General features: G+C 63.2%; 2 protein-coding genes across 3 annotated transcripts in view; one reads left to right on the top strand and one right to left on the bottom strand.

Moving 5' to 3' along the window:
- Nucleotides 1-4,757, bottom strand: part of LOC128827955 (uncharacterized) — an 11,156-nt gene extending 6,399 nt beyond the window's left edge. The window contains exon 1 of one of the 2 annotated variants that reach the window (XR_008443135.1): nt 1,801-1,871. Coding sequence is in view for 1 of the 2 variants with exons in the window: in XM_054012182.1 (XP_053868157.1) it covers nt 4,051-4,579 (529 nt within the window). In the remaining variant the exon portion in view is untranslated. Of the gene's footprint in view, nt 1-1,800; nt 1,872-4,050 lie in introns of those variants that run through there. The other variant, XM_054012182.1, reaches the window with a different exon arrangement.
- LMBR1L (limb development membrane protein 1 like) lies at nt 787-23,365 on the top strand. The gene is made up of 17 exons (XM_054012179.1): nt 787-967; nt 11,735-11,819; nt 15,867-15,903; nt 16,347-16,486; nt 16,587-16,690; nt 16,777-16,903; nt 17,340-17,408; nt 18,264-18,328; nt 18,567-18,642; nt 18,744-18,827; nt 18,975-19,051; nt 19,212-19,289; nt 19,636-19,709; nt 19,911-20,001; nt 20,490-20,556; nt 20,803-20,964; nt 21,192-23,365. The coding sequence occupies exons 1-17, from the start codon at nt 896-898 to the stop codon at nt 21,248-21,250; spliced, it is 1,467 nt and encodes a 488-aa protein (XP_053868154.1). The 5' UTR covers nt 787-895; the 3' UTR covers nt 21,251-23,365.

Raw genomic sequence — 23,365 nt, 5'->3', positions numbered from 1 at the left:
TTTAGGTTCAAAGTGATAACCCCCCTTCCAAAGCCAGTGTCTAAGAACCATTTAAATGTCTTATAAAATTAGTCCAAAGCCTGACATTTACTCCGCTCCTTCCCATTGGTGAAATCTGCCCACAAAGGGTGTCATGAAACCAACAGAATCTGCCGGCCCCCCGGCCCCACCCACTCCAGCTTCCTAGGAGCTCATCCCAGGAGCAGACGCACCAATGCAAACCTATAACTAGTTGACCGCTGGGTGCGTGTGGGTGGGGGTGTACACCCCCCAGGGTGGGGGTAGGGAAATCCGCTCTCCGAGGTACCAGACACGCGGTCACCCCGGGGTCAAATGGGGAACTGAGGCACACGGGGCGAGTGACTCCCCCCGGCCAGCCACGCGGGAAGCATGGGGCAGCGCAGAGCTGTGACCAGGGCCCCTGGCCCCACAGGGGCCCCCCTGAGAATATACCGTTCTATAGTATTGCAACTTTTTTTTATGGAAGGGGCCCCTGAAATTGCTTTGCCCCTGAACCCTCTGGGCGGCCCTGGCTGTGACCCCGGCTCTGGGCTAGGGGCCAAACACGGGCCCCTCCCCGGTCGGTGGGACCGTCCCCCAAGTCTGCCCCTGCGGGGGCGGAGCTGCGAGCTCGGCCTATCGGGACAGCTCCCGTCCCAGCCAATGAGCAGCGGCCGATTCAACCTGCTGCAGCCAATGAGCCCTTCGCACGGCTGGGACTGGACGGCGTCACCCCGCCCCCCGAGAGCGGCGCGGCGCGGGGCCCTTTAAGAGCGGAACGCGGCGCCCCTGCCCGGATACAGTGTAGCCAGCGCCGGGCAGCGCCTTAAAGGGGCCGCCGCAGATTGAGCCGAGGGGCGCCCCCCAGACCTGCCCCAGCCATGCGGGCCGGGGGATGGAGCCGGCGGAGCTCGACGTGCTGGGGCTGCGGGAGCAGCTGTTCCACGAGCGGGTCCGGGAGTGCCTGGTGAGTGGGGGCCGATACCACGGTGATGGGCTCAGGGGAGGCAGGGCCAGCGCCTTGGTCCGCATCTGCTGCTGGCGGAGCACGGGGGGGGCGTCAAGCCCCTGGGGTGGGGGGAGCTGGGCAGAGCAGGGGGTGGAGGGTCCGAGGGGCTCTCAGTGGGGTCCCTGCTCCCTTGGTGGAGCCCTGGGGTGGCAGTAATGGGGGTGCTGGCAAGGGCCAGGTGTGGCCCTTTGCCTGGGGCCCTTGAATCCCGCTCAGGGGTTCAGGTGCCTGGCCCAGGTTGCTGTTGGTGGGGCTGGGCCAGTGGTCCGGGCTGGGAAAACGCCTGGTGTCTGGCTCTGAGTTGGAGTAAGAAAAACAAAACTTTTTGCCCCTCTTCAGCCCCCCCCTTCAGCCCCCCCCCTTCGGTACCCTGCCGAAAATGTGCTCGCTCAGGAGTTCATAACCGCCTGGGGGTTTGTAACGCGTTTCACCCTGAAGCGGGGTGTGAGGTGCCTGCGGGAACTGCTTCGGCCTTGCTGAAATGCAGCTACTTCTGATAAGTTTCAGAGTAACAGCCGTGTTAGTCTGTATCCGCAAAAAGAAGAACAGGAGTACTTGTGGCACCTTAGATTTAAATTTGTTAGTCTCTAAGGTGCCACAAGTACTCCTGTTCTTCTTTCTACTTCTGATGTGTGGCGTGGCAGGACCCCGACAGCTGCACACGCTGCCTGTTGGGAGAGGCCTTGGGTCAAACTGCCCGAGCCTCCATGTTTCCACCCCCCTCGTCCCCCCCCAAAAGAGGGATCCCTAGGAGCAAAGCAGCGGCCGGGTGAGACTCTGGTCTGAGTTACCGTGGTCACTGGGTCTTGCCGTGGCCCCTGCCCTGTGCCGTTACCCCTGGCTTTGGAAGTCTTGCTCGTCTGTGACCGTTCTCTGTGATCATAGAATAGAATATCAGAGTTGGAAGGGACCTCAAGAGGTCATCTAGTCCAACCCCCTGCTCAAAGCAGGACCAATTCCCAGCTAAATCATCCCAGCCAGGGCTTTGTCAAGCCGGGCCTTAAAAACCTCCCACCCTCCCTGTCCACGCACCCTGCTTATCTCTCTGGGAGGCGTCTGGCGCTGCGGCTGCCTTTAAAGATTGCGCCTGTATTGAGTCTGCAGAACCATTTCCCCCAGCCCGAGAGGGGCGACCGTGCGGCGGATCAGGGGAGCCACCCGTGGCCGACACCTGTGTCCGTGGGGATCAGGCTGCACTTGGGAGCAGATCACAGCGCTGCTGCGTCACGACAACATCAGCTGAGGGCTGTGTTTTGACACCCGATGCCCGCCGCGGCTCAGTTTCCCGGCGTCAGCTAGAAAGGGGGGATCTAACAAGAAACTTTTTTTGGGACATGCCTCTGCCCAGAGGCAGCTGCCCGGCTCGTCTCTGTGCCACGGTCTTCGGAGGGGATTGGCAGCGGGGCTGTTCCCCTCGCTCTCCGGGCGTCGAACCAGTCCCCGTGTGGCTGGATATTCCTCACCCTTGTCCAAGGGGACGCCAGCCTCTTAGCAGGGTTTTAAGTGTGGTAGTAGCGACCGTGATCTGATTAGCAGAGAGAGTTTGGGCCTTATGCAGTGTGAGTGGATGTCCCAAGGGCATCGCGTCTGCACAGAGACTGCACTTCCATGGGGTATTGTCCCCAGTACCCGAAAACATCTAGGCAAAATAATTCTTCCTCCCCACCCCAGTGCAAACTGTGCAGGGCCACCTTGGAGCCCTTCGCCATGGGACAGTGCGGCAGCACCAGCTTGTATGGCTGGTGCCAAGGTCATCGCTCTCAGCACGATTGTAGCCGGTTAGTTTGGGAATTCGGAGGCTCCTGGCAGGATCCTCGCCTCCCTGGCTGTGGTGGGATCTGGACTGGCCAGCTACAGTCATGACTAGGAATGTGCCCTCTTATCAGCAGGGCTCTGGTGTCGGGGGTGGGGGGGAAATATGCTAGAACCATTTGACCTCTGTCCTAACCAGCCCCCCCACTCCAGTGCCTGCTGGGTGGGGGGGTTTCTAGCCCTTCCTCTGCCAGTGTCGGCAGCCCCTTGACTTGAGCTGTGTTGGGGGGTGGGGGGGGGCCTTGGTTACAGATGGCAGCCTGCTGGCACGGTTACCCCGTCTTGCAGGGCTCCTGGCATTTGTAACCAGCTCCCCCTGCCCCACACGGTGAATTTTGTGGCTTAGAGGGGACCTTCCAGTCTGAAACAGCCCAGTGCTTGGAGCAAGGCAAACTCTGCTCCCGCCGCGCTAGCTCTCCCAGAGAAACTGGAGTTGAGGGCCCAGAGGCAGGCAGCCTGCACACCAGGGGCCCGGCTATCCTGCTTGGCAGGCGAGGGGGAGGGAAGCAGCTGGGTTTGTTTTTCCTGCTGAATTAACATCAGTTAAAGAGTTCAGGGCTGAAGAATTTCCCAGCCTGTCCTGGTGGATCTGTCTGCACGTAGCCATTGCCTGAGCCCCTCCCGTGGGACTGGGCGCTCCACATGGCGGCTGCTCCATGGGGGAGGGGCGCTAGTCACCTGGCTTCCCACCCCCGTCTCCGCATGTTGGTAAAATGTCACTTTATTGAGACTGAAGCACCTCCAGGAGAAGCTGGGTTGGAGTCAGCGTGAGTGCCGAGGGGGACAGGACACCCAACGCTGCAGGGAGTCGAGAACCCAGGAGTCCTGGCTCCCTGACCCCTCCTGTAACGCCCAGGCCATGCTCCCTGTCTGGGGAAGAGAACCCAGGAGTCCTGGCTCCCTGACCCCTCCTGTAACGCCCAGGCCATGCTCCCTGTCTGGGGAAGAGAACCCAGGAGTCCTGGCTCCCCTATCTCTCGCTATCGCCAGGAGGTGACGCTGGCTCCTGTCAATTGTGGGTCCCCCAAAGAGGCGCTTTGGTGGCAGGCTGTTGGCGGTGGCGTGGAGGGCACCTCCAGGTGTGGAGTCGTGGGGGCTGGTTGCTTTGGGGGGCCCCACGGGGTTGCGCAGGCCTAGCGGCTAAAGCAGGACAGTGGCTTCAGAACGGCGGGTTCTGGTTTCCCAGCTCTGCCACTGACTCACCGTGATGCCTTGGCTGAGTCACTCACCTGTGTGCGAAGGGGATGAGGATGCTGCTCTGCTGCGGGGCGTGGGGGAGGATCCCCGGAGGAAGGAGCACTGCTGGCCTGGGGCCCGTGGCAGGGAGCGGGGAGGGGAGTCAGAGTCCAGGACCCACTCAACCCTTGCTGTCCCCGCTGCCTGGCTCTGTTGCTGGGGCAGCAGAAACTCCTTTGCTTGGCACAGGCAGCGGGGAGTAACTTGACCTTCCAGCGCACACGCTGTGCCTTGCATAAGACTTAGCGCCTCGGAGCCAGGGGAGCTAACCCTGCTGGGAATGCAGGTGCCATGCACCGAGAGTCTCCGCTTAGCCCTTTCTCCAGGGGCTGTAAGCTGGGGGCTGGGCAGGGCATGCAGCAGAGGGGCTGGGGGACCCCCCAGATCATCCAGCGGCTTTGCACGAGGGTCTGTGCTCACTGGTGGCCCCGGGTGCTCTGCATGTGCGGTCGCCGTGGTGCGTGGGCGCTGCTGGATGGCAGCCGAGCTCAGGCTCCGCACCTCTCCAGCCCTGTCGCCCATCGGGGAGTCCTGCTGGCTCCATCGCCCCGGGGTGCTGAGGCACTTGGGGGACGGGGTCTGGATGGGGCTGAAAGCTCCGGATCCAGTGGGGGGTTTGCAAACGGCTTTGATTTCCCTGCATCCCCGCTGCTCCTGCCACAGAAACCCCGTTAAGTCCTTTCCTGCCCAGCGTCCCTGGGATTCTGAGCTGGAAAAGACTTAGCGGGGTCCCCTCCCCACTCTGCCAGTGGAGGAAGGCCTGGGGCATGCGGGCCGACATGGGTCCCGGCCTTGAGGCTAGGGGCCGACATGGCCGGCGGTGGCAGGAACGGAGCTGTGGGGTCCAGAAGCAGGACTGGCTTCGGGGCCTGCAGGTCCCTGAGGGGGTATAAAGAGCCGTGCGGAGTATTAACTCCCTGGGGGGCATGCGGGTGTCGGGGAGGGAGGTGCTGCTCAGAACTGAGGTCCCAGCCGTTGGGTGCCTGCGGCCGCATCCGGGAACAGCAGGCTGCTGCCCCTGTACTCCCCCGGCCGTGCGCGCTCGCTCTCCGGGATGGCAGGATGCCCCGCTGGGGTGCAGGGGACTCGCTGCGGAGCCGAGATTGCCGCTTCCCATCAAGCAGGGCTGGGGGCCGAGGGATCCTCCCGGGGGCCTGCTGCACTTCGCAGCAGAGGGGAGAGGCTGATCTGGGGCAGAAGGGGGACCCTGGACAGCCCCACAAATGGGCCCGTAGCAGATCCATGGACCCAGAGAGGGGCCAGGCCAGGAAGCGGAGGCCCAACTGGCCCCTTCCGACCCTCCAGGAGGTCCCCAGCCTGAGTCCCCCGTGCCGGATCCAAATCCCCCTGCCGGCTGGACCCTTGAGCCTTCCTGTCTGTGTCCAGGCCTCTAGCAGCTGCTCTCACCGCTGCCCAGACCCGCACTGGAGAGGAGGGAGAGTTCTCGGCTCTCTCATCCCTTCCCTGAAGGCGCTGGCACTGGTGGTCTAACGCTGGAGAGGTTGGTTCTCCGTGCAGCTGTCCAATCCCTGTTGGAATTCTGCTAACTCCTGTGGCAGGGAGTTCCGCAGGCTAGCTAAGTATTGTGTGATTAACAGGCTTCCTTTGCATGTATTGAACTGGCCACCCTTTAATTTCTGAACCCCTGTGTCCAAAGGGCTGGGCCCCCATCTGCTCCCTGCTAGAAGTGCTGGCTGGCTCCCAGCAGCACGAGAGGTCAGATCGGTCTCTGCCAGTTTCTAGCACTGACCTATTAGGAGGACGTCAGAGCGGGTGTGGCCCCAGAGCCTTCAGGCACGTGCAGCCTTCGAGCGGTTAACCCTGGGCCAGTTCTTTGAGAGCCCTAAATTTAAACCACCCAAACCTGAATGACTGCACGGCTGGTGGCTGCTGCGAGCTCCGGGCTGGGACGTCTGATGTGTGCAGCCCCTGATACCAGCTCATTGGCATTACAGCCCCTGCTGCTCTCTGCAAAGGCATTTCCTTTGCCCGGGGATGCAGAACCAGCCGTGCTGGGACTCGGCCTGGATTGTCTCCAGCTGCCGGCCTCTTCTGTCATTGGGGTTTCAACCCCTTCGCCCCACGTGCCAGGCTTGGCGGCTCTAGGAGGGGCTGGCCTGCCAGCGGGGCCTGCTGCTTCTGGAGGGGTTCAGGTTGTGCTGATGTCCAAGGAGTCTCCAGGCCTGCTAGGGCACGGTCCAGAGGGCAGTGGGGAATGAGTTTGTGGTGATGCAATGCAACCTTTGCGCCTGGCCTGTCTGACACGGGCTGCGAGTGATCAAAGGTCCTTGTGTTCTTAAAACGTCGCCTGCTCTGCGTGGACCTCGGAGCGCGGCTCGGGGCGGGTTAGCTGTGTTCCCAGGTGCTGCCTGCAGCTCCGCGAGGGACTTTGCCGGCTTCCTTCCAATCACTGCCACGGCTCTAGTGCCGGTGGCAGGTGGGACTGACCGCACCGGGCCCCCGGGTGTGTGTGTGTGTGTGTGTGGCACATGCTTCCCTGGGCCCCTCTGAATCCCCCAAGAAGGGGTAAATTACAGAGCAGGGGCATTCTGTGTGGCCAGACGTCTGTCCTGCTTGGCATGGTGTCACGGAGTATCGGGGAACTCAGGGCCCTGCACCCCCGGCTTCCTGCGATTCACCATGACTCTCAGCCAGCCAGTAAAGCAGAAGGTTTATTTGGATGACAGGAATACAGTCCAAGACAGGTCTTGCAGGCACAGACAACAGGGCCCCCCCTCAGTTAGGTCCAGCTTGGGGTCCCAGGGCATGCCAGCCCACCCCCCTTGGGGGGGTCAGAGCCATCTCTGCCTCCCAGCCATCTCTCCAGCCTCCTTCCAGCCTGCTTCCAGCACTCTCCCTTCAGCCTCCCCTCCCACAGCCTTTGTTCGGTTTCCCCGGGCCCCGGAGTCACCTGACCTCCAACCCCCTCCTGGGTTCTCATGTTACAAGCTCAGGTATGTTCCCTTGGGCTGGCTCCCATCCCCCGATGCAGACCATCCTAGTCACACTCCCCTGTCAGCATTCCCACACCCCAGCAAGAACAGTCCCAGTTCGTCACATCTCTCCCCCCTTCGAGACCGAACTGAGCAGGGTCACTTTAGCCAGTGACCTGGGGAAGTTCGAACCTACCCCCGTTCCCATGGATGCCCCCGCATCCCTCCAGTTCCTTGGTGGGAGTTACACCAGGCCCCTTCCGTTCCACGCCCCCCCTTAGGTCGGGGGTGCTTGATGGCACTCGCAGTTCGCATGTGGGAAGGTTTATGCGGCCTGTGCCCTTTTCCCACCCCCATACCTCTGGGGTTCCAACTGGGCTGTGGTTTTCTCCCAGCGCTCCAGTCTGGAGGTCTGTGCTTTGGGCTCTCTTGGTTTAGAGCCGCCCTTTTAACCTTGGCCACCCTCTGGAAAGGATCCTTTATGCTGGGCAAGGGTCCTAAAGCTGTTTTCCCCTTGTCCCAGGCCTTCCTCCCCCTCTGACAGGGGTCACAGGATCCGCAGTACTGTCGGACAGTAACAAAGACCCCAGGCCAGTAAAAGCTCCGTAGCAGCCTCTGCTGGGTACGCCAGGTTCCCTGGTGCCCTGAGAGGGGAATATCATGGGCCCGGCACAGCAGCTGGCGGCGATACTTCTGGGGTACCACCAGCTGCCTCCTGATCCCCCCTGACTCCATTTTCCCTGGGGGAGCCCATTCTCGGTACAGGAACCCCTTCTCCCACAGGAACCTTTTCCGGCCACCTCGTCCCATGGTCTGTACCGCATTGAGGTCGGCCAGGTCCCTTATCTTCCGCAAGGAGGGATCTCTCTGCAACTCGGCCTGGAACTCAGCAGCTGGGACAGGGATGGCCACCTGCTCTTTCTCGCCCGCTGGGTTTGAAGCTGCAGCCTCCCTGAGCCGTGTCCCTGGGCGTTCCCTCCCCACCAGGTTAGGGTCCTGCGCCTCAGGCAAGGCACCCCCCCCAAGGCCAGGGCGCAGGGCCCCTCGCCGGCTCTGACTGCGGGTCACAACCAGTGCCTTTTGGGGGTTGCTTGGCCAGTTCTCCAGGTCCCCCCCCATCAATACCTCAGTGGGCAAATACGGGTGTACCCCCACATCCTTGGGGCCCTCCTTGGCCCCCCACTTCAGGTGTACTCTTGCCACGGGCACTTTGACTGGTGTTCCGCCCACCCCCGTCAGGGTCAGGTAGGAGTTGGGCACCACCTGATCTGGGGCCACCACCTCGGGCCGGGCCAGCGTCACCTCTGCGCCCGTATCCCAGTATCCATTGACCTTCCTCCCATCCACCTCCAGGGGAACAAGGTACTCTCTCCGGAGGGACAGCCCCGCGCCCACCGTATAAACCAAAAACCCTGAGTCTGGGGCATCCAGCCCCCTAGAGGAGCTGGCCTGGGGCCCTTCTCTCTCTTGAGCAGTTGATAAGCTGCCAGCCCCTCTTGTGTGAGAAGCCTGCCCCTCGTCCGTCTGGGCCTCTACCAAGTTAACCCTATGCGGGTTCGGTCTGCTCAGTCTGTCCTTGAGCTTGGGGCACTGGGTCCGAACGTGGCCTCTTCGGCCGCAGTAATAGCAGCTCATGTCCTGTGGGTCCCCTCGAGCCGGTCGGTTATCCCTGACGCTGGGCATTCCCCGTGGGAGGGGATTCCCCATATTCCCCCTTTGGGAGGTGCCAGGGTGACTCTCTCTCTGCATCGCGGCGGGCCTGTTCCTTTGGGGCTCCTCCCTGCCACCCCCTGACCGGCTCTTTACAAACTCATCAGCCAGCTGCCCGGCGTGTCGCGGGTTCTCTGGCTTTCTGTCCACCAACCACAGCCTCAGGTCGGATGGGCACCGCTCATACAGTTGCTCCAGTACCAGCAGTTTAATCAGGTCCTCCTTCGTCTGGGCCCCACCAGCCCACTTGCTGGCGTATCTTTCCATGCGGACGGCTAGTTGCAGATATGAGATCTCAGGGATTTTATCTTGACTCCGGAACCTTTCCCGGTACATCTCAGGAGTCAGCTCAAACTCACGTAGCAGGGCCTTTTTGAATAGTTCGTAGTCCCCTTTCTCTGCCTCTCCCAGTTGGCGGTACAATGCCACGGATTTGGGGTCCAGTAAGGGGGTAAGGACCCGGAGTCTGTCCGCGGGATCCACCCGGTGCAGCTCGCAGGCCGTCTCAAAGGCCTCCAGGAAGTCATCCATGTCCTCCCCCTCCTTGTATGGGGCCATGATGCACTTATCAAAGCTCCGTGCAGTCCTGGGTCCCCCCTCACTCACCGCAGCCGGGGGTTCGCTGCCCTTCAATCTCGCCAGTTCCAGGTCATGCTGACGCTGTCTCTCATTCTCCTCCCGTTCACGCTGATGCTGTCTCTCTTTCTCCTCCCGTTCATGCTGTCTCTGTTGTTCACGATCCTCCAGCTCTCTCAGTTTTAGCTCTTTCTCCCATTCCAGCCAATTCCGCTCCCCGGATGCCGAACGTCGCCGGGAGGATCCTCTCCTGGCCGGCGGGCTTCGCCGGGGGGATCCCCTGCTGGCCGGGGGGGTCACGGCGTCCTCGGTATTTGCTGGGCTCCTCCCCACCCTTCCCCTAGGCATAGGAAGGAGGGGTCTCGGGAAGCCCTCAGCAGCCGGCTGACCACTCCCAGCTGGGACAGACACTGGTGCCTGCGCTGCATTTGCCAGGCTGCTTCCCTGAGACACAGGGATCAGTTCATTCGCGCGATCTTCCGCCTCCAGCTGGGCAATGAGCTGTTCTTTGGTGAGCCTCCCAATGCGCAGCCGCCTCTGCTTGCACAGCTCCACCAGGTCGCTCTTAAGCCGCTTGGCATACATCTTCCTGCTGGCCACACACCGGCCTGTGTGCTCACAGCTCCCCACAGTTCCCAGGGGGACCCCTAGTGTGCCAGCCCTTCTCGAGGTCACCACCTCTCTGCCAGGGTCGAGCTGCAGACTCCTCCGCCCCTGGGACCACTCGCTGCGATCCCCCCGGGGGACCCTGTTACTGCAAAAGTCCTTCTCGCTGGTCACACACTCCCAGGGGTAATAACCGTCTCTCTCCCACTCTTCAGCAGGCCTGGTCCCCGTCAATCCCCCTTCGTTTTACTGCTCCCCAGTCACTTACTGCAGGAAGCGCCGTCCACGGGGTGCAGTAGATCCCACCTCTGCCACCAGTTGTCACGGAGTATCGGGGAACTCAGGGCCCTGCACCCCCGGCTTCCTGCGATTCACCATGACTCTCAGCCAGCCAGTAAAGCAGAAGGTTTATTTGGATGACAGGAATACAGTCCAAGACAGGTCTTGCAGGCACAGACAACAGGGCCCCCCCTCAGTTAGGTCCAGCTTGGGGTCCCAGGGCATGCCAGCCCACCCCCCTTGGGGGGGTCAGAGCCATCTCTGCCTCCCAGCCATCTCTCCAGCCTCCTTCCAGCCTGCTTCCAGCACTCTCCCTTCAGCCTCCCCTCCCACAGCCTTTGTTCGGTTTCCCCGGGCCCCGGAGTCACCTGACCTCCAACCCCCTCCTGGGTTCTCATGTTACAAGCTCAGGTATGTTCCCTTGGGCCGGCTCCCATCCCCCGATGCAGACCATCCTAGTCACACTCCCCTGTCAGCATTCCCACACCCCAGCAAGAACAGTCCCAGTTCGTCACACATGGCCTGGCTTGGACCCGGCAGAGAGGAATGGCAGCAGTGAGCCAGCCTGACTCGTGTCGCGGTTACCAGGCCCCAGTGACACACATTTGGAGCCTAAACACCTTTGTGGGCCTGGGCCAAAATCTCCTCTTTGTTCAGAGACTGATTTCTCCAGCTTTCCCTGAGATTTATCCCCCCCACGCCCTGCTCCAATGGCCCCTGCAAAGTGCAACCCCCACAACACAATCCCCTCCCTCCCAGCCTCTGTCTTGTCACCCTCTGCGGCGAATACCAGGTTACGGGCTGAGTGCACAGCCAGGGCTCACGGGCCATTCTAGGCCAACGGATGCTGTGGAGCGGCAGGGCCCAGTGTGGGGCAGAGTCTGACGATGGACTTGGGGGCGTCCTGAGCCACTCGGCCAAGGGAGCCCCAGAAACGTGTCCTTGGGGGCGTCAAAAGATCCGGGCAAAATGTCTGGAAATTCTGGCGTGTGCATGTGCAGGGCCTCTGGGCTGCCGCGCTGGTCGCAGCGGCAGTGCAAAGGGGACGCTGCTGGGGGTGGCTGAGCGGATCTGGGGCTGGCCACTTCATGGGAGGTTCCCTTCTGGGTCCAGGCCCGGACTTCCTAAAAGAGCCCAGGCTGGCAGCTCGGGGTTGGAGGGTGACTTTAAACTGGAGCTGCGCCACCCCCGCATCTCCCCTTCTGCTCGGGCACCGGTGGGACAGCAGCTGCAGGGGCAACCCGCAAGGGCCTCCGGGCTGCAGCGAGTCCCATTTCCAGCTGGGATGGAGTCAGGCAGAAATCAGTAGCGAAGCCCTGTCCCCGCCCCCAGAGCAACGCGGGGTACTGTGTGGTGGGCAGGCCGGGGGCGGCTGTCCTGCGAGACACCCAGCGCGAGCCGCTCCTGGCAGCGACACCACAGCCCTGCGCTGGGATCCTGCCCAGGGTGTCGGCGCTTTCCCTGCAGCTGCTCTTCAGGGTTTGGATAGTAGCAAATGTGGGGGTGGATTGAGGGGGGGATCCCGCTGCCTGGGCCACCTCTGACCCATGTGTCCCTCCCTCCCTCTCTGCAGATCTGCACGCTGCTCTTCGCCAGCCTCTACATCCTGTGCCACTTCATCATAACCCGCTTCAAGAAGCATGCGGACTTCAGCACAGGTAACCGGCCGGGCCCCCGCTCCTGGCTCCGGCTGCCCCTTCCTGCACGGGGCAGTGCCCGGCTCCATCCCCGGGCGTGGCAGACCCATGCGCCCTGGCCCCCCTGCACGTGGTGTGGGAGGGACAGCGTTTGTTGAATTCCAACTCCTAGGCCCCCAGCAGCCCCCCCGCAACCTCCCCCCTCCCCGTGCTGCTTGAGCCAGGGCCCGAACCTCCTGCACCAGCTTTGCTGTGTTTGGTGCATCCCCTGGGGAGACCCCGTCCCGCTGGGGAGGGCCCCTCTTGGTTTGTTTACATCGCTGCTGTGTTGTGGTTGCCATGGAGAACACCGCCCCCCAGGAGCTGGGCTCAGAGACCAGCATCTCCCGAGTGTTGCCCGGGTGCTGTCGCTAAGCGCGGTGTCGTCACCATGGTGTTTCCCTCCCCGGGCTGTGCAGCGAGCCCAGAGCCGGATGTCAGGAGGCCGGGGGGAGGAGCAGGGAGATGGGGCCGAAACACCAGCCCTCCCCTCCCCCCCGGCAGAGCCCGTGGCAGGAGAGCTGCCTAGTGGCCTCTCCGCCTGACCCAGCACCGTCCTTGTCCTCCCTGAGGAGTTGTCTTACCAAAGGCCGAACCCGTCCCATCCCCGGGGGTCCCCCCACCGTGCTGGGGGCTGCATGAGATGGAGCCAGGCTGCCCGGCATCCTGTGAGCTGGGGTGGGCAGGAGCCGAGGGGGCGTCTGGGCACAGAATGGGGGGAGGAGGCTGCAGGCTCTGGCGAGAGCTGGGAAGGAGACCCTCTGCCCCCCGCCAGCCCCACATCTCTGAGCAGAAGCTGCGTTCCATGGGGAGCAGCCCAGCACCGAGGGTCAGCGTGGGGCTTGTGGGCGACAGGCTGGCGTATTCTGTGCCGTGGGGGCATGGGTATCCTTGGCTGTGCGTTGGGGGGGTGTAGCGTGTTCCCTGCCAATGGGACCCCCCTCACACACGACTCCCCTGGGGGGTCTGCAGACCCCTGGATCTGGCCTGACGCGCTGCGTTCCCCGGGCACAGACCCCCGTGTGGTCAGGGACTCGTGTGCTGAGGCCGGGTCTTGGCTTCCGCCGTGCCTGGCAGGGGTCCCCAGGCTGCTCCCTGCTGGCTTGGGAGGGGGCCAGCGTCTCCCAGTGCTGTGTGCACCCCGGCTCTCGCCAGGGCCTGCTGGCAGGGCTATAAATAAGAATTGGCCCATACGTCCCCCCCCCCCCCCCCCCCTGCCCGCCCCGCACATGTTGACCCCGGCACTTCTGGCCACCTGCTGTCTTGCCCTCCCCCCACGACGCTCCTTTGTCCCCACAAGCCAGGGTGTGTGGCTCTGAAACACTCACACTCACACTCACACTCACACTCACACTCACACTCACACTCACACTCACACTCACACTCACACTCACACTCACACTCACACTCACACTCACACTCTCTCTCCGATGAGGCGAGTCCTGTCATCCCCCCGCCCCATCTGTGTCTTTCCAGATGGTGCATTTCCCAGTCGAGTGAAAGCGCCACTGTCGTGTCTGGCCTTGGGCTGGGGGTGGAGCGGGGTGCCCCCTAGGGTGGGGGTCCATGCCCTGGCAGCAACCCTGCTGGCGGATTTGCAGGCCCTGACCCCTCAGCTCCCGAGCCGGACGGGGCGGCTTGTCTCGCCTCCCGCTCCGTTCTCCAGTCAGGTCCTGAGCAGGTAACTCTGCACTCTGAGCGAGCAGCGCGGCGGGGGGCCAACGTGGAAACACGCGGTGGAGATTCAGTCAGGAGAGCGCTTCCCTCTGAGCCGAAGGCGGTCTCTGGGGGAGGGCGTGAAACCGAGCTCCTGGCCTGGTGGTGGAGATCCCGGGACCCTTTTCGTGAGAGTCAGGGTCTTGTGTCCGACACGCTGCCCAAATTCCATGTGAATCTTGCTGCGCCCATGTCAGTGGGCTGCGGGATGGGCAGTGATGCTGTGGGCTGTTAATCAGTGGCCAGGCCCCACCCCAGAGGTGGCTGCTTTTCAGGCTGGGGGAAGCAATCCCTTACCTGCTGTGTGTGGAGGATGAGGCTTAACTGGTGTCTGTAAAGGGCTTTGGCTGAGAGAGGAGGGGGTATTGCAGGGGCTGGGGGTGGGGGGTTGACAATGCCTGTGTGCCCTGCTCCCCTTCCTTGCTGCGCTGCCTCCCCCCCCCCCCCCCGGCTCGCTGGCTCTCTTCCATGGGAGTTGCTACCCCTGAGGAAAATCTGCCCTGAATAGCTTTCCTGATGGGACCATTCCACCCTCAGCCAGGGTCTCTGGGTGCCCTGTGGGGCTGGCTTGCCTTGGGGACCGCCAGTGTGGGTGTGCTGCTGCAGGGCAGGGGGTGACAGCCCCGGTGCGCTGCCCCTGCTTTGGGGGTGCTTGGGGCAGACAAGCCCTTGGAAACGTAGCCTCCCCGTTCCCCTGCCCTGCGCTCTCGCTGAGCCGCTTTCCTGCAGTTCTTTGGGCAGCATTTCCATAGTTTTTACTGCTGCCCTGCAGCGGCCCTGGTGCCGACCCCTGTGCTGTGCCGGCGCTGAAACGCCCGGACAGGTTCCGGGGTGCAAGGAACAGCTGCTGTAGCCGGGGTTGGGGGGCTTGGTGAGCGTCGGGGGATGGGAACTGGGCTGTGAGCATTCGGGTTGGCACGGAGCTGGGCGGGGCTGGCCAGGGAGCAGGAGGAGAGGAGACGTGTGACCTGAATACCGATGGGAGCTGCTGCCGGCTTGGTGGGAGTGAAGGCAGAGCAGAGATGGGGGAGGGGGGCTGCTGAACCCTTTGTTAGGAGGTGCTATCTTGTTATAGCCCCCCTGCTCCCCCCAGCCCCTTCCCCTTTTCCCATCGCTCAGCCCCCAGCAGCCTTGGGGGTTGGTTGGTGTAGTGAAATGCAAGCCCAGGATGATTCCTGGGGGTCGGGGTGGGGGCTGCGCCTGGGCTGGGCAGAGCTGGCCCCCTGGCCTGGCTCGGCTGGGCCTGGCCTATGTTGCTGCCCAGGAGATCTGTGCACAGGCCCGGGGGGCGTCAGGCAGCCAGGTACAGCCCCCAGGAGCCTGCCTTGGGGAGACACCAGCGGGCACCTGGGCTGGTCTGAGTCACCGTTGCCCCCGTCTCTTTGCTGCGCATGAGTGGCAATGGAGGTGCCCACGTTCCTGTCCCTGCCGGTTCGGGGTGCCAATCGCTGCTTGATGGGTCGGCTCCTTTACTAAGAAAATGGCAAATAATCCCAGTCCACTAGATTTACCGAGCGTGGGCCAGATCAGTGAGCACAAATACAGAGAGAGGGGCTAAATCTTCCCCAAGCCAGGGCTACGGCCAGCATTGGGACGCTGCTGAGGTGTGTCTGTCTGTCTACACACACCTCTTAGCCTGTTACCGTGGGCACAAAGTCCCCCAAATGACTTGGTCCTAGTACTTCAGTTCCTGGGCACTCTACCCTTGCTGTCCTGGGCTATTGGAAATCCGCGCTGTTTTTAGCAACAATTCTGTTTGTTTTTATTATTGTCTCAAACCTCAGCACAGTTCTCTGCGTGCCCCCAGAACAAAAGCATCCGTGTGGTTTTTAATGTGGCTCGGTACAGAGATGCTGGGGACAAGGGCTCGCTTTAGCAGAAGTCTGGATTCTCTTAACCCCTAATATTGGCTGAATAATTCTGGTCCCAGCGCTCTCCGGCCCCGTCCCTGCGCCAGGACATCCGGCTGCAGGGCAGCGAGGGAGGGGTCTGTCTGGGACAAGCTGCGAGCCGGGGTATTCCGGCCGCTCCTGGGAACCCCTCTGCGACCCGGTGCAGAGAGACCCTGCCCCCGAGCAGTGCCCATTTCCCGTAGGTGAGGCAGACAGAGGCCCCTTCTCCCCATCTTAGCGCTGGGGGGAAGAGGGGCTTCGCCCTGGCCTCGCCGGCATCGCTAGCAGAGCCACAAACCTCCCGCCACACCCGCCCCACAAAACCGAGTTGCGGCTCTTGGCCAACTCTGCCCCGTGAGGTGTAGCGAGGGTCTCGGCCGAGCTGACTGGATTTCTTCCCCCCCCCCCCCCCCCCCTGCAGTTGAGGATGACGAGGATGCTGCCGTCGACAGAATTGCGTAAGTTCCTGGCTGTCCTTCGCCCCTTCCTGTATTGACGCACTTCCCACCCAGCATGCTGGGACAGGGATCGCAGCCTGAGCAGGGGGTGGGGCTCAGGACTCCTGGGTTCTAGCCCCAGCTCGGGGGGAGGGGAGGGCCAGTGGCTAACGCGTCTCTCCCCGAGGCACGTGCTGGTTTGAGTCTCACTGAGCTGCTCTGCACGCTGAGACCTGTCAGAACTCGCGTCACCGGCTGCCTCGGGGCGAGGAGCGGCCGGCACTCGCCCCGGGGTGCTGCCTGCTCACGTTCCAGCCATGGCAGGGGGCTGCCGCCTCTCCCGCAGCCCGGTCCCCTTGCTGGCTCTGCCCTGTGCCCTGGGGGCCATTCGGGGGGCTGGCTGGGGTAGGGGCAGAGGAGCCGCATGGGGGCAGGGCAAGGCTCATGCATGTCCACCCCCCCAGGCTGTCGATGTGCACCTTCACGCTGGCCGTCTCGCTGGGCGCCGTCCTGCTACTGCCCTTCTCCATCCTCACCAACGAGGTGCTGCTGCTCTTCCCGCACAACTACTACATCCAGTGGCTGAATGGCTCCCTGATCCACGGTGAGCGCCCGCCCCGCTGCCCGGGCGGCTCTGCCCCGGAGCCCACACTGGCCTGGGGCTGGTCCTGGGGGGCTGCGCTAACCTGCCCGTCTCTCTCCAGGCCTCTGGAATCTGGTCTTCCTCTTCTCCAACCTCTCCCTGGTCTTCCTCATGCCCTTCGCGTATTTCTTCACCGAGGCCGAGGGCTTCGCAGGATCCAAGAAGGTACCAGCTGCCCGGTCCGTCTCCTCCCCTCCCTCCCCCGTGCCGTGCCGCCCGCGCCGGGTTAAACTCTCCCCCTCCCCTCGCAGGGCATCCTGGCCCGAGTCTACGAGACCTTTGTGGTGCTGCTGCTGCTGACCCTGCTGGTGCTGGGGATGGTCTGGGTGGCGTCGGCCATTGTGGACGAGGACGCGGTCAGCCGGGAATCCCTCTATGGCGAGTGACCGGGGCGGTGATGGTGGGAGGGGGTGTTGGGTGCTCTCAGACCGAGGACTCCTGGGTTCTTTTCCCAGCTCTGGGAACGGGGAGTATGTTCCAGGGGCTGGGCCCGGACTCCTGGGTTGAATTTTTCATCTCTGCCAGTGGCTTTTTATGAGGGGGGCAAAACTCTGCCCTGCCCCATGCCTCAGTTTCCCTATCTGCATAGTGGGGTGATTGGTACCCCCCCTTGCTGTGATGCCCTGGGGTCAAAGGATGACACGCCCTATCAGAGGTGCTAGTTAATGTCCTCCCCACCCCCCCCATTCTGCTCCGCTGGGAGTGACCATCTCCTGCTGAGTGCCAAGGAATCCCACCCCCTGCACCGAGGGTCTCCCAGGCCCCCGGCTTACCCCAGCCTGGGTGTGTAACGTTAACCCTCTCCTCTCCACAGACCTGTGGGAATACTACCTCCCCTACCTCTACTCCTGCATCTCGCTCTTCGGGGTGCTGCTGCTGTTGTGTAAGTGATGTTTGATTGCTTTGGGGGCGGAGGGGGGATCTGTGGGGTCCAAGCTGAGTTACCAGCCCTCTCCCCCCCCCCCCCAAGCTGGCCATATGGTTGGGGTGCCAGGCTGGGATCCCAGAGACCTGGCTTCTGTTCCTGTCTCTGACACAGACTGCCCGGGTGACCTGGGGGGTGTCGCCTAGTTCAACTGGGAGCTTTCTGGGACAGGGTCTGTCCCCCTCCCCCGAACAAAGGCCCCTGTAGCCAGACTCTGCCTCCAGCCCTGATCCCTGCATCTCCTCCTCGGTCTCCTGGGCGTTTTCCAGGAGCTTCCGAGCTGGCTGTGGTCCTGCTGCAAACAGAGGCCGGAATTCCCCACCCCCCGACCTGGATAACCTCTTGGTGGATTTTCCTGACCAGTCCCTTTCGGGTGGTGCCGGGATCTCCGTGACGGCCAGGCCAGGTACCACAGGGTGGAGCGTGCACGCTAGCCAGGCTGGCGCCTGGAGGGGGCAGTGCCCCTCCCGGACACCCTGCAGCGCCTCATGGCCGTGGAACAGCGGCTGTGTTCATCAGAGGGGTCTCCTGCTGCTCTCCGAGCCCGATCCGGGTTAGGGAAGGAACTTGTGGGGGGAAGGGGAGTGATTTCAGGGCAGGGGCCTGTTGTCCCAGCCCAGAGCTGCCTCTCCAGCTCTGGGTGCCGAGACCACGCAGACCCCAGGCTCGAACCCGCCCTGCTGGCATAAACAGACCGGGCCCAGTCCCTTGGGTTCCTTTTGCCAATAGAACGGCACCCCCTGCTGGTGGAAGGGGGGCGGGGATGCCGGTGCCTGTTCTCACCCTGCTCCTTTTGCTCTGTGCCCTCCGCAGTGTGCACGCCCGTCGGCCTCTCCCGCATGTTCACCGTCACCGGGAAGCTGCTGGTCAAGCCCCGGGTAAGGCTCCCTGTTCCTGCCCTCGCCCCATCTCCTGCACCCCCACTGCCGTGGGGGACCCCCTTGTTTGCTTGGGGCCAAGCCCCCACTGGGTGCCGGCTGGGGGGGGCAGCCGTTCCAGCCTCTCCCTGCGCTGTGGGGGACCCGTGGGTCGAGCCCTCAGTGCGGGAGGGACGGGGTGTTGCTCCCCCAGCTGCGTGGTGGCTAACGGGCTCCGTGCTCTCTCTGCCCCACCCAGTTGCTGGAGGATCTGGACGAGCAGCTGAACTGCACAAGGTTCGAGGAAGCCGCCCTCTCCCGCAAGATCTCTGCCAGTGAGTGTCCCCCATCCCCCGCCCCCGGGCTCGCTCCAACGGGCCCCTTCCCAGGGGGGCTCAGCCCCCAGCTCATCCCTCGGGACTCTCTCCTTCTGCAGGTCCCACCTCCTGCTGGCTTAGCGTGAATGCGGCTCTGCTCCGGGAGCGGTTCCTGGCCATCCAGAGCCGGAGACTGGCGCTGGGTAAGGAGCGGGGCTGGGGAGGGAGCGGAGCTGGACTCCTGGGTTCTCTCCCTGCTTGCTGGGCGGTGAGATCAGTTGGATGCTCTGATCTGGGGGGGTGGAGCCGCGACCATTGCTCACCTGGGGGTGTCCTGTGCTTCCCGGCAGAGCTACGGCGTGGTGCCTCGCCCTGGCAGCGGAACCTGGGCTACCCCCTGGCCATGCTGTGCCTCCTGGCGCTGACGGTAGGTGCTGGGGGGAAGGGGTGCCTGATGTCCGTGCCTCAGTTTCCCTGCTGGGGGGGGGGATTCTCTGTGGAGCTCCCTGGGGAAGGTGCCCGCCCCCCCCCTCCCCCCGAGGGTGCCGGGAGGAGGCCACACTGACCTCCCGTCTGGTCCTTCCCAGGGCATTGCCGTGCTCGTGGTCTGTTTCCATACGCTGGAGCTGCTCCTGGATGACGCCGCCATGCCGCGGGGGATCCAGGTACCCGGGGGGAGGGGGTCTGAGCGGAGTTTAACCCTTCCCTCTCTGCCGTGGGCCCAGGCATGAAACAAGTTTGCTGGGTTTTAGCCCAGCTCCCAGTAGATGCACCGTCAGCAACAGGGAGACCCACTATCTAGCCCCATAGCAAGGCCCCTCCAGGTCGGGGGCGGGAGGTTCACCCTGCCCTGCATGGATCCATGGGGGTGGGGGGGGGGGGAGTGCTCACCAGGTGACCGCGTGAAGAGGCTCCGGGACGTCCTGTGACACCAGCCCAGGGCTGGCTGATTGGTTCCTGCTCCAATCTGCCCCCCGCCCTGACCCCCTTCTCTGCTCTCTCTCCCTGCAGGACGCGCCCCTGGGGCAGGCCTCCTTCTCCATCTTTGGGTCCTTTGGTGCCGCCCTGCAGGTGGTTCTCATCTTGTATCCTTGGGGTGCACAGCCCCAGCCCCTTTGTCTGGGCCCTCTGGAGCAGGGCCTGGGTTTGAAGTATCAGCAAGCCCAGTGCCCCCCTTCCCTGCCCCTCTGGGTGCTGTGCCCACAGCCCAGCCCCTGCATCGGCTCCCTGGGCCCAACAGATCTCCCCTCCCCACTCCATTATTCCTCCTTAACCCCTGGACTCAGCTATCTAATGGTCTCCTCCGTCGTGGGCTTCTACAGCTCCCCCATGTTCACCAGGCTGCTCCCTGCGAGGCAGGATACCCCCATGACCAAGGTAAGTGGTACCTGCCCCTCCGCCACCAGGTGCCCCTGCCCCAGTGCAGGGCCGCTTCCTACCCACAGGCAGCCACTAGGGACCAGGGTGCTGTGGGCCCAGGACGCCTGGGTTCTCTTCCCGACCCTGCTGCTGGGGGCGGCTGCACTGCATCATCTCGCCACACGAGGGCGCCATGCACCCGGCACCAGGCTGGATGGGGAGAAGCCCAGTTGTGAGCTGCCCCCTGTCAGATGCCCCCCAGCTCGACGTGGCTGCTCAGCGAGAGCCCCCCATGCGCCCCAGGGCCAGAGTCCAGCTGGGGATCTTGGTTCCCTAATTCTAGGGGTGGGGCCGCAGGTGTCTGGTGGCTCGCTGGGTGGCGGATACAGAGTTGCTGTGGTGATTGGGGGGGCAGGAGGGGTCCTGTGCCCATACTGGGGTGCAGCACCCGTGGGGGCAGGGGGAGTCCAGCTCCCAGGTTCAAGGCCTGTCTCTCCCCCACCCAGATCATTGGGAACTGCGTCTCCTTGCTGGTGCTTAGCTCCGCGCTGCCCGTCTTCTCCAGGACACTGGGTGAGTCTCACGCGCCCCTGGGGTGGGACTGAGTGGCTCCCGATATGCACACGCCCCCCCTGCACTGGGGGTTGGAGCTCTGGAGCAGCTGCTGTGGGGTTGAAGGTCGGGAATGAGGGGCAGAGGCAGATCTGGAATAACAAGGGCCTGTGGGTCAGGAAGGGGGGGAGGGCTGGGGCTGCAGGGGGAGGTGCAGTGGGGCCCAGCCCCTCTCTGAGGGGAGCGCTCAGCCTCTCTCTCGTGCAGGAATCACGCGGTTTGACCTCCTGGGCGACTTCGGCAGATTTAACTGGCTGGGGAACTTCTACATCGTTTTCCTCTACAACATGCTCTTCGCCACCCTCACCACCCTGTGCCTGGTGAAGAAGTTTACATGGGCCGTGCGGGCCGAGCTCATCCGAGCCTTTGGTGAGTCCTGGGCCTCCCGCCTGCACCTGTGGGGGAGCCGGTCCCCGGGCTGGGGAGTCTGGGCTGTCAGTGTCCCTGGGGGAGGCGATTGGCCAGTGAGCCGGGGCAGTGGGTGAATGGGCTCCTGGCCCCAGCCCAGGCCCTGGCTGCCTGCTGGGTGATGGGCAGGGAGGGGAAATGTCAGCATAGCCCCTAATCAGTGTCTTCCCCCCCCCCCCCCCCCCCAGGTTTGCACAAGCTGCCTCTGCCCGTGACACGCACCCGCCAGCCCAGCAAACTCTGCTAGGACGAGTGTGGGGCCAGCCAACGGCTGGGACTTGGGGGATACGCCCCCATGGGGTGGGGGGGGGCAGCCCCACCCCGACTCGATGGATTTATGTGGGTCTCCTGCATTCTGAGCCGAAGGACCATGGACCCTGCGGAAGGGGCGGGGCCTGTCTGACTCCGCCCTTGTCTGCTTCTGACCAATGGCATGCTGGTGAGATGGGACCAGTAGCCTCCTGTGGTGCTGATGCTGCATTGGGATGTGGGGCATTGAGGGGGGGGGGGGGGGGGAAGACAGGAGAATTCGTGACAGTTGCTGAGCAGTGGCCCCCCCCCCCCCGCCCCCACCGCTGGAGCCTCCAGGAGGGGGGGAATGGCAGCTCCAGGTACCATGCAGGAAGATGTATGGGATTATAATGGGAGTTGATGGCCAGCACGGAGTGCTGTGGGGAGGGGGCAGGGCCTTGGCTGTGGGGGGGCTCCTGGCTAGTCCAGCCCCAGGCTCTCCCCGGAGGGGGCGCTGTGGGGAGCGGGGGTTTAGCAGGTGCCGAAGTTGCCTCACTGGACTTGTTGCTAAACTCCTCTGCTGGCCCTGAGCCCCCGGGCCCCTGCGCGGCCCCGGGCAGACCCCGGAGCCCCCGTTACATACCTCACTCACCTGCACTAGGCGGCCGCCGCCCGCGCCTTCGTCTGCTTCGCTGGCTGCGTCTTCTGTCCGGGCCTTTTTATTTTTTTATTTTATTTATTTATTTAGAACAGCTGCTGCCCTGATGTTTTGTGGGTGAAATTACCCCCTGCCCCCCCTCCCTGTAAGGCATCCCCTCGCCCACTGAGCTCAGCCCCTCCCTGCTCAGTCTGTCTGGCCCCCCCAGCCCTGCGCTGCTCCTGGCTCTGACACTCAGTAACTTAATGTGGGGCTCTGGGGTGGGGGGCTCATCATTCAAACACCTGGGGTTTCTTTCTCTCCCTGGGCGGGAGGGGAAGGAGGTCTGGCTACAGACACCCCTCATCCAGCAGGGGCCAGGCTGGTGCCAGATCCTGCCTTCAAGCAGGAGGAGTAGGGGGGATTTACAGGCTGGGGGGGGGGGGGGGAGAGGTTATAACTGTAGATCTCCCCCCCCTGCTGGCATTAGACCTGGGGCGGTGGGCAGAGCTGGAAGGGGTGTGGGCCAGGGTCACCAGTCCTTCCTGCAGGGCTGAACTCCGCTCTGCTGCGTCCCTCCTCCCCAGCCCTGCCTGGCCCCAGACTGTGGGAGCCTAGCGCCAGCTTGGCTTTGTCCGATGAGTGGGTCAGGTCTCTGCTCCGGCAGGTGCTAGTGACAATGCAGAGCCGCTGTCACCTGCTTTGTGTGTGTGTGTGTGTGGTTTTTTTTTTTTTTTTTTTTTTTTTTTTTTTATTTAAATAATAAAAAGTGTCTTTTAATACATGGTGGGAGGCCAGCAGCCTGCGAGCTACCGACTCGGTCTGTTGTAATTCTTGGTGGGAAATGTGGTTCCCAGCTCCTGGAGTGCTGCGTGTCCGTACACACACCCTGCAGCTCTCTGCCCTGCACCCGAACACCCCTGTGCCTGCCCCTGGGCTTCCTGCTTCTCGAGCTGGGCACACCTCCTTCTTCCCCTAGGTGCTGGGGCCCACCCCTCTCTGGGCCTGCTCCGGCTGCTGGGGTACCTGGGGGTGTTGCAGCAGGGTGTCTGCTCTCTGGCATGTGGGAAGAGGGGTGTGTGAATATGCATGCACAACTTCCTCCCCCCCATCCTGGAAGGTCCCACACCCTGCCTGACTCCCCCCCCACACACACCCCCTTTGCAGTTGGGTATAATTACCCCTTTTCCTGGCTGGAGCTAGTGAGCCTCTTCCAGCTCTCCCCCCTCTCTCCTCCCCTACCCCCAGCCCCGGGGAGGCTGTGGGAAAAGAGCCGGGGCAAAGGTGAGGGCTGGGCTGCTGGGTGGGTTCCTGGCTTTCAGGGGCCCATTTTCCCTGCCCTGCCCCCCTCCTCCGCACTGTGCCCACAGGGAGAGTCACTGCAGGGTTCTGGGGGCGGCAGGGGGCCCAGGCAGGGCTGCAGCGGCAGCTGGGGCCTAGCTGAGCTGGGGAGCAGGCACTCTGTCACTGAGCTTAGGGGGGCTGTAGGTTGGG

The sequence above is a fragment of the Malaclemys terrapin genome, chromosome 23 (genome assembly GCF_027887155.1).
Source record: "Malaclemys terrapin pileata isolate rMalTer1 chromosome 23, rMalTer1.hap1, whole genome shotgun sequence".
Lineage (NCBI taxonomy): Eukaryota > Metazoa > Chordata > Testudines > Emydidae > Malaclemys > Malaclemys terrapin.
The sequence above is the reverse complement of the archived record's forward strand: the minus strand, read 5'-3'. Positions and strand labels throughout refer to the sequence as shown.

Bases quoted from the DNA above. Each gene is read 5' to 3' on its own strand.
- LMBR1L (XM_054012179.1), top strand. From the start codon at position 896: ATGGAGCCGGCGGAGCTCGACGTGCTGGGGCTGCGGGAGCAGCTGTTC. The intron at 18,329-18,566 runs GTAAGGCTCCCT...TGCCCCACCCAG, and splicing joins AGCTGCTGGTCAAGCCCCGG to TTGCTGGAGGATCTGGACGA. The intron at 19,052-19,211 runs GTAGGTGCTGGG...GGTCCTTCCCAG, and splicing joins TGTGCCTCCTGGCGCTGACG to GGCATTGCCGTGCTCGTGGT.